General features: G+C 39.3%; 1 protein-coding gene across 1 annotated transcript in view; it reads right to left on the minus strand.

The window, feature by feature from the left end:
- Positions 1-1,001: 1,001 nt before the first annotated feature.
- The window catches only part of NT5DC1 (5'-nucleotidase domain containing 1), a 245,670-nt gene continuing 234,175 nt past the window's right edge, over positions 1,002-12,496 (minus strand). Inside the window, exon 12 of the mRNA XM_020971642.1 lies at positions 1,002-2,079. Within this exon, the coding sequence (XP_020827301.1) occupies positions 1,964-2,079 (116 nt within the window). The 3' untranslated portion in view covers positions 1,002-1,963. The remainder of the gene's footprint in view (positions 2,080-12,496) is intronic.

Genomic DNA, 12,496 nt, shown 5'->3' on the forward strand with positions numbered 1-12,496 from the left:
GATTGGAGAAGGGGTAATCAGAAGTAAACACTTCTGAGGAGGGACAGGGTCAAAAGAGAGAATAGAATAAATGGGGCGGGATAGGATGAAGGGAAATATAGTTTTCCACAGCATGACTACTATGGAAAGGTTTTGCATGACTGACTATACAAGCATAACCTGTATTGAGTTGCTTGCCTTCTCAATGAGGGTGGATGGGGAGGGAAGAAGGGAGAAAATTTGGAACCCAAAGTTTTAAAAACAAATGTTAAAAAAAATTGTTTTCACATGCAACTGGGAAATAAGATCTACAGGCAATGGAGTAGAGAAATCTATCCTGCCCTATAGGAAAATAGAAGAGGAAGGGATAAGAGAAGGGGGGTGGGGAGATAGAAGGAAGGGCAGATTAGGGGAAAGGCTATTCAGAATGCATGCTGTCTTAGAGTTGGGGGAGGGACGAGATGGGGTGAAAATTTGGAACTCAAAATCTTGTGGAAGTAAATATTGAAAACTAAAAATGAATAAATTTATATTTAAAAAAATAAAAAAATAAGATTAAAGGGAAAAAAAAAGAGAATGAAGGACAAAAACCTAACAAATTCTCTAAGGAGATTAACTCAAGGCAAATAGGAGAAGACCATTTTAATGGTGCTTTTGATTATTTCCTGGACTAGAACTACTATATTGATGTTAAAATTAAAGTCTTTCATAGTCTACTGAATAATTTCCCAACATCAATTTTCCCCCTACCCTTTTTCCCATTTTTTTTTAATTTCTGATTTCACTTTTAAGCAAAATATCAGTTTGTATCACTGGGCCAAATGAAAAGCACCGTGGATCTCTCCAGATTCAAAATACTTAAGTATAGAAGAGAAACAAAATATATTAAGTGGCACAGAGCTTGAAGGGTAACTAAGATGCCATTACTGTGTTGTTTTAGCATCCTTGTTTTTCACATAGTCTTTGACAGTTTATAAGAATGTTAAGGGTGGGTAATGCAAAAAAATGTCACTGACAATAAATTTCTTAAAAAGAAAAGCTTTATTTTTGGGTGAAACTAGAGGCCTCAATGAGGTACACAGAAGAAACATTCTTTGATTATATGGCTAAGTTCACATGTGGAAATTCAACTAAAGCCTTCTCTAAGCTATCTCACGTTCTATGTATGGTCCAGTGATATTGTTTAGTAAAATTCATACTTTTGGTTTTCCTTTAAAGTGGTGATGACTAATAATTGTGAAACTTTTCCACTGAGATGCAGGTGTGAAAACATTATCCTACAGCTGTTACTATCAAACTGGGCTTCAGTTAAGCAAATAATTTTTAGGTGAATGTTGTTAAAACTATATAACAACCCTGAGTCACATTTCTCCCCCTGTCTCAAGTGTGCCTGAGGTTTGAGTATTTTGTTTAACTAATAAAATACTTATTATCTTCTAATTGTTTTCATTGTATGATTTCTCTGACTTTAAACTCTTTGCTATACCTTAAGCAGATCGATGTAAGCTATCAATATTTTCCAACATAAGCACTAGGTTCCTGTCCCTGGTGGGCAAGAATTAACAAGCTATGGAAGGAGAAGCCAGGAAATGGACTGCAAACTCCCATTTAAATTTTTGGTTCTGATCTAATAATCTTGTAACAAAGAACAACTGGTATGAAATAGGTATCAACAGAACACAGGACACACTGTCTTAATTGTAGAATTAATAGTAAAATCATTTAAAGTGATTGAACTTGAGACAGAACAATGGTATCATATAGAACAACAGCACCAGGTGAAATAGTACATACAAATGAAAAAGTAGTTAATGCAATGACAATTTTCAAGCCAATGCAGGTGATACAAAAAGGAGTTTGAAGGACAAAGGATGCCTTTTTGTATTTAGCTACAGATAAAACATTGTGCTGGGTATTCTTCAACATGAATTACCATTTCAATAGTACTGGTTTGTTGTCCTTCCTTTAGGAAAAAATGGAAGACTTATGTGGTAGTCACAGACTCTCCATTTGATAATAAGGCCAATGGGGGCTTGGGATAGTAACCACCTGTTTTTGAGTTAGGAGAGAATCTGGTAAATTTGTAGTCCAAGGGTAAATCTGAAAGAAAACACATAAACATACATAATGGGATTAGTTCTGCAGACCTTGAAAGAATATCTATTAATGCTAAGAGATCAAAACTTGTGTGTCACTGATATTAAAGCTGCTTTTTCCAGTAAAAGACTTTCTTTCTTTTTTTATTTTTAGGAGATCTGCTAACAGATCTTGCCCAGGGTTATATAGCTAGTAAGCATCTGAGCCCAGATTTGAACTCAGGAAGAAGAGTCATCCTGACTCTAGGCCCAGCACTCTATGTACTTTGACACCTAGCTGCCCTAGGTATTTAATAAAACTTAATTGTCTGCTTATCAATTAAATTTCTATAAAAGAAAAATAACAAAATCCAAAATCATCTTCATGATCCTTCAACTTTTTTGGCTGCTTTGAGTTTGTATGCATAAATACCAAATCTTATTGGCAAATAACAAGTTCAATGGATGAAATGGCAGAATGTGTATCTTGATAGGGAGGTAAATGGAGCCATAGGATGTGAGAAACATTTCCTGTAATTATCTCTTATCTGAGATTTAGATGTGCAATAATCACATGAAAGGATCCCTATTATATAATATTAATCTTTTTTTTCTTATTATTCCACTTCTCTTACCATACTTTCATCTCCTGAATTGGTCAATTTGAACTTGACCCTTTGATGTAGGTCTATTTCTCTACATATACTCTCTGGGTACTCCTTACTTCCAGGGCTTCAGCAGCAGATCATTTCCAGTTTTTTATCCCTGACCTTTCTCTTCTTAGTACTAGACATACCTTCAGCTGCCCATAAAGAAAGACTGAGACCTCCTCAGCTGAATCCTGCTAGTACTTCAATTCAATTAAACAAGCCATAAGTACTTTTTATGTTGAAGGCACCATGTGCTAGGGACTAGGAATAAAAGGATGGCTACCTTCCTGAATAAGGGGCATTATGAGAGGGTTGGATTTGATGACAATGACCTGATATTTATAGTCCTTTAAAGTTTACAAAATTCTTTACATATCTAATGAGGGAGGACTCAGTCATTGGAGCGTAGGTACCATGACCTGCCTGGGCCCAATCCAAATGGTGACATGGCGAGCCTGTTTCTGGGCATACATAATGGAAGTATCTTTTTCACACAGGTATACTCTAACTACTTGGTGCCCATGAACCCAGATATTTAACACTTGGGGAGGAAAAAGATGTGGCTAAGGCTTCCAGCAGAACATACTATTGGTACTAATCCCCCTCTTCTCCCATTCCTTCCTATCTACTCCATCTCAATACTTTGTGGAGCTTACATAAAAAAAAAGCTTCCTTATTAAAGTTGTGGACTTAACCCAATCCTTTAATTTTAATTGTATGTTGCCATAAATGCCTGTATCGACTATGCATTCTATCCTCACACGTGTTCCTAACACGTTTATTAATATTGCCCAAACATGGTCAATTACTAATTTATTTTTTCTATTCCTTCTCTCATGGTCTCTGCCATTACCCTAGATCCCACTAGGCCAGCAGTACAACACCCAAAAGACAGGGACCCATAGCTAAAAAAAGGTCCATTGGGTGAAAGGAAGAATGGCAAAAATCATTGCCAATTAAGTTATATTTGAACAAAGGAACAGAGGGAGACCTTTGTAGGCACAGCAGGAAGTCAGCTGTCAACATTCTGTTGTCAGCCAAGATTCAATCTGTGTTTTGAAGGGCTAAAACAATTCTTGGGAAAATATGTGTGTGTGTGTGTATGTGGCTGTATTCTAGCCCCATGAAATCCTATATCCACAAGAAGTTACCTTAGAAGAAAGAGATATGTACTCGTTTGTCTCTAGTACAAAAGAAACCCTGACAGGCAGAATTCTATGGATTAAATTACTCCTTGTGAAAATTCTGCATGACAGCTCCTCCTAAACCCAAGGCATCCAGGAAGAAATCACTATAAGGCAGAAGAAAGCAGCATCTTAATTAAATAAATGGCATTTGAGGAGACACACCCTACATACATGTAAACCTCATCTTCAGACTAATTGTCAACGGCTAACTTGGGCAGCAGAGTGCAGTGGAAAGAACACTGGATTTGGAGCCAAAGGCCCTGAGTTGGAGTTCTGGCTCTGCTACTTGCTGCCCATACAACTTCTGGCAAGTTGCCTTACTTTCCCAGGTCTCATTTTCCTCCTCCACAAAACAAGTGGCTAGATGGATGACCTCTTCAGTCCCTTTCCTCACTTAAAATCCAATTAATGTGCAAGTTACATAATCTAGGCAATGGAACTATTTCCTTAAGATTCCAGTGGAATGTGCTATGGCTTTGGAGTACTGACTCCAAAGGACCTGTGTCTAACACTATTTTGACCTTGGGTGATTCATTTAACTTCTCTGAGCCTCAGTTTCCTCATCTGTAAATGATGGAGTTGTACTAAATTGGCGGTCAGACACAGTACTCAAGTCTTATGGAACCAGATTAAAATTGGGAAATATTTAACAAAAGAAATAAAAATACAACAGAACAAAGGTAATATTAATATGTCATTTTCAATCCCCTGAGGGATCCCTATGTACACTTTAGTGACTTTTTTTTTATTTGACTTTGACACCACAGGACTAGATGACCTTCAAGGTCACTTCCATTTTCAAATCTATAATCCCATGAAACCTAGGGCACAGGACCTCCTAAAGATAAATTAAGATAGAGACTTTAAAAAAGCAACAACAAAATGTATACAAACAATGCCTAGCTGGTGTCCTGTATAAGACAACTTGGTTTTTTACATGACTGAAGGGCCAGAGTCAGGGAGTGGTTCAGCATTTAATCTGCATGAAAATTACACTGACGCATGAAGGAGGACAGGAATAGCTTTTTGGAATTCAGCACAGAAAGGGGAGCAGAAAATACACTAGGTAAGGAAAACATTAAAAATAAGTACAATTCAAAAGGCTTAAGTTGCTCCACTATGAGGCGCGCATTCAAAAGGCATCCAAATCCTAAGAAAACCACAGCTCAGTCTAAACTCAAATAAAATTTACTTCTTGCAACTAGGTGAAAAAAGAAAACACTGCCTTATGGACCTTAGCTCAGCAACCACATGTCTCTATTTGAATAATAAGTTCACACACACAAATATCACTTTAAGGCTTACAAAGCCCTATTAGAAAAATAGGGACACACACACACACACACACACACACACACACACACACACACACACACCCCCCTACCTTAAGGCTTAGAAAGCCCTTTCTACACTACAATCCTGTGAGATATGTACAAGTATTATCTTCTCTGGTTCACAGGTGAGGAAAGGGAAAAGACTTGCCAGGGTCATAAAGATAGTAGTATCAGATCTGGGACTTGAGTACAGACAGGTCTTTTGACAATCAGACCACTGTTGTTTCTACTATAGCTTACTTATCTTCACAAGAGAGACTGTGCCAAGGAAATTACAAACCCTGCAATTGTACCACAGAATTGTCGAGAACCTGGGATGTACTTTCCACAGCATCAAACCTCTAGACAAGGAAATTAATTTCCAATCTTATTCCACTCTCCTTGAAGGGAGAGGAGTTAGGAAGGATGGTTCATAATCTGCCCCAAGACTCAGGCAAAATTCCACTGGATGTGAATAGGAGACAGGGCTATTGCAGACAACACCGGATTTGTAGTTGGAGGAGCTGACTTTGCTAGTATCTACCTATGGGACACTGAGCAAATCATTTCACCTCTGGTGGCTAATAGGCAAAATGAAAAGTTTGGAATAAATGATCTCTAAAGTACTTTCTAGCTCTTAAAAACTATCCTAAACTGAGTTTACTGAGCTATAGCCTATCTTACAGGGAAACTGGAAGCTGTTAGGTGGCACATTAGATAGTGTACAAGGGTTGGAGTCAGTAAGTTGAGTTCAAATTCGGCCTCAGATATTACTATCTGTGTAATCCTGGGCAAGTCATTTAACTTCAGTTTGCCTCAGTTTCCTCAACAGTAAAATGGAGATAACAATAACACTTCCCTTTCAGGATTATTGTGAGGATCAAGTAAGTTAATATTTAGAAAGCATTTAGCATGGTGTCCAGCAGACAGTACACAGTTAATAAATGCATGTTTCCTTCCTTGATGTTTCTGGGAGTAGATTTGAAGGGGATGAGGGGGCCTCTGGCAGTGAATGGAACAGGGAGGACAGAATTAGTTGTGGTAACCAAAGATTTGGCAGGTAGCAAAGAGCTCAAAAGACCAAAATTTGGGAGAGATACTAGGAATCTGGGATTTGAAGAAGCTACTGAATATGGGGCAGCTAAGTGGCACAGTGGACAGAATGTCAGACCTGGAGTCAGAAAGACTTCTCTTCCTGAGTTCAAATCTGGCCTCAGACATTTACTAGCTGAGTGAAGTTGGGCAAGTCACTTAACCTTGTCTGTCTCAGTTTCCTTATCCGTAAAATGAACTGGAGAAGTAAATGGCCATTGCTGTATCTTTGCTAAGAAAACCCTAAATGGGGCCACAAAGAGTCAGACAGGATAGAAATGAATGAACAAGAGTCTGGCATGGGTCTCATCCCATGCCTAGAAGTAGATCCTTCCCTGGGTTTGCTTACTTTAATGGATCTATGTTGTCATCCATGACGCAGAATCCAACCCATCTACAGCCCCACTGTTTGCAAAATTTGCCCACATCCTTCCCAAAATCCACCGTGTGTTTTAGCAAGTGTTTTTGCCTCTAATCTCTTAGCTCCAATCTGTCCTTTATCACTGTTGCCAAAATAGCATTGCTTGTGATGCTAATTAGAGGAAACTGACCTTGGAGTCATGAAGATGAGTCTTAGTTTTCTCATCTATGAAATGGAAAAATTACCTGTAAGTATTTAATGCACAGGCCTGCTGTGAAATACAGATGGAAAGGACCTTAAGGTATTATATCAACGTCAGGTGTACATCCAATTAGTTGCCAAGACTTTTTGGTTCTATCTCCTGAACATCTTTTGCTATAAACACCTTGGTTCAGGTCCTCATCTCCTCTTGCCTGTATTATAACTGATCTCCATGCATCCAGTCTCTCCCTTCTCCAAACCAATTCCCACGTAGCTACCAAATTGCTATTCTTAAAAGACAGGTCTGATCATGTCATTTCCCTCAAACCCCAGGGTGCTCCAGTGGCTTCCCCACTGCCTCTAGGATAAAGCATAAACTCCTTTCTTTGTTCCCTTCCCTTCCCCCGCCTCCTCACTTCCCGTCTCTGGTATTTAAATACCTTTATGATCTGGCTTAAGCTTACCTTTCTGGACTGATTACACATTTCTCTCTTTCCACGAATTCTAAGTTCCGGCCAAATTGGCCTGTTTGCTGTCATCCATACATGACATTCTATCTCCTTCTTTCATGCCTTTTTTGCACATGTAATGGGGGACTGGAACATGTGTAGAGAGCCTTTAATGTAAATTTCCAGACTAGAATCAGTTATACAATGTCTATACATCCTCCAAAGTTCAGCTCATTTGATACTTCTTTCGGGAAACTTTTCCTACTTCCCCCAATTTTTAGCACCCCGCCCTCTATCACTTTGTATTTATTGTGTATATAGCATATATAATCTGTGAATATTTGGTATCCTTCCTCCTCCCCTGCCAAAATCTTTTGCATTTATGCCCTCAGTGACTAGGGACAGTACCCAGCACACAACGGGTGCTTAATAAATCCTTACTGACTAAAGTCCTGATTCAAGTCCTGTCCCAGTACAGATCGGCAGAGTGAAATTGGGTGAATCTTTCAGCCTCTTGGTAAGCTAGGCAACTATGTAAGATTGTTAATTATCTGGACTGATGGAGGGAATTTAGTCATCACAGATCTGGCTCATTCTCCTCTTTCATTCCTCAGGCCATATGAACTGGTCATGTGGGATTCCTTTATTCAAAAACCTTTAGCAGCTCTCTATGGCCTGCTGAATAAAGTCTAGATTCTTCTTCCTAATAGTCAAGGTCCTTCATAATCTGGTGCCACTCTCATGTGATATTATTTCCCCAATGTACTCTTATTCTCTCATTTCCATGCTTTTCCCTAGCCACTGAACCCTCGGGACTTCCCATAGAACTTGGTTTTGCAGCTCTCTAATGCACTATTTCTGTATCACAAACACCAGTGTTTTTCTCAATCCTTTACAAGAATGTAAATTTTATAAAGGGAAGAATTATGTCTTTTCAATCAATCTACCAATAAGCATTTATTAAGTGCCTTCTATGTACCAGGCCTTGTACTGACGACACAAACACAAAAACCAAACAGTTCCTTCCCTCTAGTTTCTGTATGGGAGTGGGATGGGGAGGGAGGAAGGAATATACAACATGTATACAAAATACATACAAACAAAGCAAATCCCCAAGTCTCTTCTAAACTCTGTATCTCCTCTAGCTAGTCCCTGTAATAATGCTCTGTTCATAGAATGTGCTTAAGAGCTACTGAATGAATGGGACTATGACTTCCAGATGAACATTCATCCTTGGCTCATATCCCAGGGGCAGGGCAGTAGAGAGATAATTCAGTCCTCATGAAGCCTGCACACTGAAATGCTTTTTACTTTTTTTCCTTTTAGGAGGATTGTGAGAAATAATACTTCCAAAATAAGTCTAGCTTATATACCAGCTATAAATTTCTATAGCTTATGTTGGGACTATCCTTTCTTCCACTAAGCTGATTTAAGAAAATGGCTACCTGAGGGCCTGTATGTGCTTCAGGAAGGTTTATAGCCAGTTACTAAGGGTGATTTAAATCAGTGGCATCAAACTCAAACAGAACCAGGGGCCACCAAAACCCACACAAAGATCTCTGCAGTTTGCATACTGACTTAGCAAATTACATATTAATATTATCTGTGTTTTATTGTATATTTCCTTATTTGGCTAAATATTTCCCAATTACATTTTAATCTGGTTCTGCCTACGCTCAGGAGTGTCAAGAGCTCCTAGCCTGTTTGGTGCCTTTGATTTAAATAATACCACTCAAGTGCTTAAGGAGAGGAAATTAAAAAAATAATTAACTCTGATTTTTTTTTTTACTCAGACAAGAATGCATGGGTGAAGATGTATATTATTACTAATAATATGTAATTTTTACATAGTGCCTACTACGTGCTAGGCACTATGCTAAGTGTTTAGAAAAATTATTTCATTGGATACTCACAACAACTCTGGGAGGTCAGTGTCATTATTACCTACGTTTTACCGATGAGGAAACTGAGGCAAACAGAGATGAAGTGATTTGCCCAAGGTGAGACAGTTAATAAGTGTGTGAGGCTGGATTTGAATCCAGGTCTTCCTGACTTCAGGCCCAGCATTTTACTGACTTCACCACGTAGCTGCCTCTTAACACTTGGTGTCAGAAATTTAAGTTTTTGGTCATTCTCCCTGAACATGGAGTCTGTGGCTGGACAGTTTCCCACAGCTGGACTGGTAGAGAAAAAAACTCCAGTGGAGGTGTCACCAAGACTCTCTTCCCAGCTGAGCTAAACCAAATGGAATTCCTGGTCTGATGCTCTGTTGCTACCACTATGAGCTTTGCTGGAGAGAATCATTAATCCAGGCCAGACCAGAAAGAGAAGAACCTGACTAGTGCCAAGGGTACCACAAAGACAATCCCTTCAGAGTCACCTAAGATGACTGTAGAAGGCCACTCCCCATGTAGCAGCAGACAGATGTCACGAAGTCATCAGAAGAGCAGTGACTGATTTGTAAGAGTACAGATCCCAGAATGAAAAAATCCTGACACCAGGGAAGACCTAGTGAGGGAAATTAGGGGTACCATAATTCTTTACCTGCAGAAATATACTGTGCTTTGGCTCTTTTCCTTTAAACACAACTTTCAGTAATATATTAATGGCCACTATATTTACAAATACGATACTGGTACAAGAATTTTCCAGATTTTATAGGTGTGTATATGTGGGTGGATTAGGGGTAATTTTCAGTCAGAAGTGATTCCCCTTAACTCCTCAAAAAAAACCTTCATGTCATGTGTACCACTGACACAAGGGAGATATTCCAACACTATCATTCTACAGAGCTACGTTATTAATACCCTCATGCTAAGTAGATGCCAGACTGTTATCAATCACTCATCATGTACATAAACTAGTGAGACTGGATCAGAGTCCAAGATTAGCCATTTAAAATGATAAGTATTATTCCACTGACCGTAGAAAACAACATGAAAAAGGAGAGTCTCATTATGGTCATGGGATTAAGAAAAAATTTCATCAAAGACAAATAAAACAGTTACAACATAAACCAAACTAAAGGTCTATTAGGTAGAATTGTTGAGAAGTACTTAGGAGATGATTTTAAAGCATTCCAGGCAGAGTAAACAATCACAGACTTTAGTAAACCCTTCATTTGGGAGGATATTTTCCCAACAACAGAAATCTGTGACAAGCAGATCCATTTGGAAGACTGCATAGGAAAAATTTTCCTTAAAAATTTTTCCAATATTACCCAATGAAAACAAAACCCAGTTTTCCCTCTTCACAGTGTTATTATTCTCCTGGGGAAACACAGAAGAACATAAAGCCCTCCTTCTTCTTAACCACGAACTCTTCTGGAGGTCAGTGTCAGTTCAACCAGTGACGCACCCACACACACACGCGCACATACACAAGTGTGTGTGTGTGTGTGTGTGTGTGTGTGTGTGTGTGTACATGTACATAATGTGTTCACAGAAAAAAATACCCACATTACATAGTTAATCTACAAATGATTAAAGAACTGTGTTTGAGGGTGGCATTCCTATGTTTGGCTAACACGAATGAATGGAAACAAAACAACTACTAAGGACCACAAAACTTATGCCTTTCTCATTTCCCAGGTCCCTGATGGACTTCTCTGACAAACAACATTCCATGCTGCCCTAACTCATTAAAGAACAGGAGAAACCACTTGGAGTTTATGATGTTCAGTGGTAATGAAAAATGATTCCACCATGCATGGCATGTACCAAAATAGTTGGGGCTGGGTCAGTCAGAATTTAGCCAGTTTGGGAAATCACTTGTCTACTCAGCTTCAGCTTAACCTGGCCTTAGGGTATGCTGCAAAGGGAATGTTATTCTTCTGGCTGCCAGGAGTGTTAGTGGGGTGAACAGATTTGCAAACCTGACTAATGCTTTCTTTTTGGCTCTCCTAATTTCTGGCCTAAGTTTACTGTTGGTGGTGTAGCTTTCAGATATGTCCTCTGCCCCCACCCTCCCATTTTCCTTAAAGCTGTTTCAAGGTCTCTTTTTTCTGCCTTCTCATTTTGCTTGACCTTGGCTACCCCATTGCAAGAGCCATCCCCTACAAAACCCAGCTCTGTGCCTGTAGATGTCAGCTCTCAAACTCCTACCTCAATCCCTTGCCTCTGAAAACCTTATGTAAAATACTACCACCTTCCCAATCCCCCTTCCATTCTCCTTCTCTTTATAAGCAACATTTTTGTTTGGTTATTTTAGTTACATCTGACTCTTTATGGCCCATTCTGGGGTCTTCTTGGCAAAGATACTGAAGTGGTTTGCTATTTCCTTCTCCAGTTCATTTACAGATGAGGAAGCTGAGGCAAACAGGGTGAAGTGACTTGCTTAGGGTCGCACAGCTAGTGTCCGAGGCCAGATCTGAACTCAGGAGAATAAGTCCTCCTGACTTCAGGTCCTGCACTATATTCACTGCACCATCTAGCTGCCTGCTGGTTTCCAACCTACTAGAGCCAGTTTATAGGGTTAAAGACCATGGGATTATGAAATTTAGGTGGTTTTTTTCTTCTGAATTCTTATATGCTGGTGCCAACATCATGAATCTTAGATTACAAGGCTTTTTTTGAAAGGGTTAGCACTTTTAGGTTGGTAATTCCTTCCAGAGAAGGGGAAAAAGAGAAGTGGACATGATCAAGACATTTAAGGGTTGCATTAGCAAAAGCACGTGAACTAAATTCAAATGATGTGGGGGTTGGGAGGCTGGGGTGAGATTTAGGTGAGCATGCAAGTGAGAAGGAGAGGGTATCTGGTAAGTTACCATAGGTAAGTTACCATAGGGTATGTACTTAGAAGGATAGAAGTCCTTTGAATCTATACAGCATAGTTTGCAAATGACCTACAGAATTCTAGATTTGGGGAAAATCTGAATGTCCCTAATAAAGTTACCTTCTCCTAGAGATAGGGATTAGGATTGGATCTGTGACTTTATCAATAGAGGGACCACCCAGATGAATCAATAAGAGCCAACATTTATTAAGAGCCTACTATGTGCCAGGAAACCCTTGCTCCCAGGTAGGTCAGCACTTTCTCTTCAACGTATGCCACGGTGCTTTTCCACAGTGAGCCGAATTAGATGATCTAAATGTAAAATGGTTTGAAGTTTGCGAAAATGTTCTTTTGAAAAGAGGGGAAAGCAGACTAAGGCTAAACCTATATGCTCAGTGGCTGATCTGCTACAAAAT

The sequence above is a fragment of the Phascolarctos cinereus genome, unplaced genomic scaffold (assembly GCF_003287225.1).
Source record: "Phascolarctos cinereus isolate Bilbo 61053 unplaced genomic scaffold, phaCin_HiC Scaffold_5;HRSCAF=322, whole genome shotgun sequence".
Taxonomy (NCBI): domain Eukaryota; kingdom Metazoa; phylum Chordata; class Mammalia; order Diprotodontia; family Phascolarctidae; genus Phascolarctos; species Phascolarctos cinereus.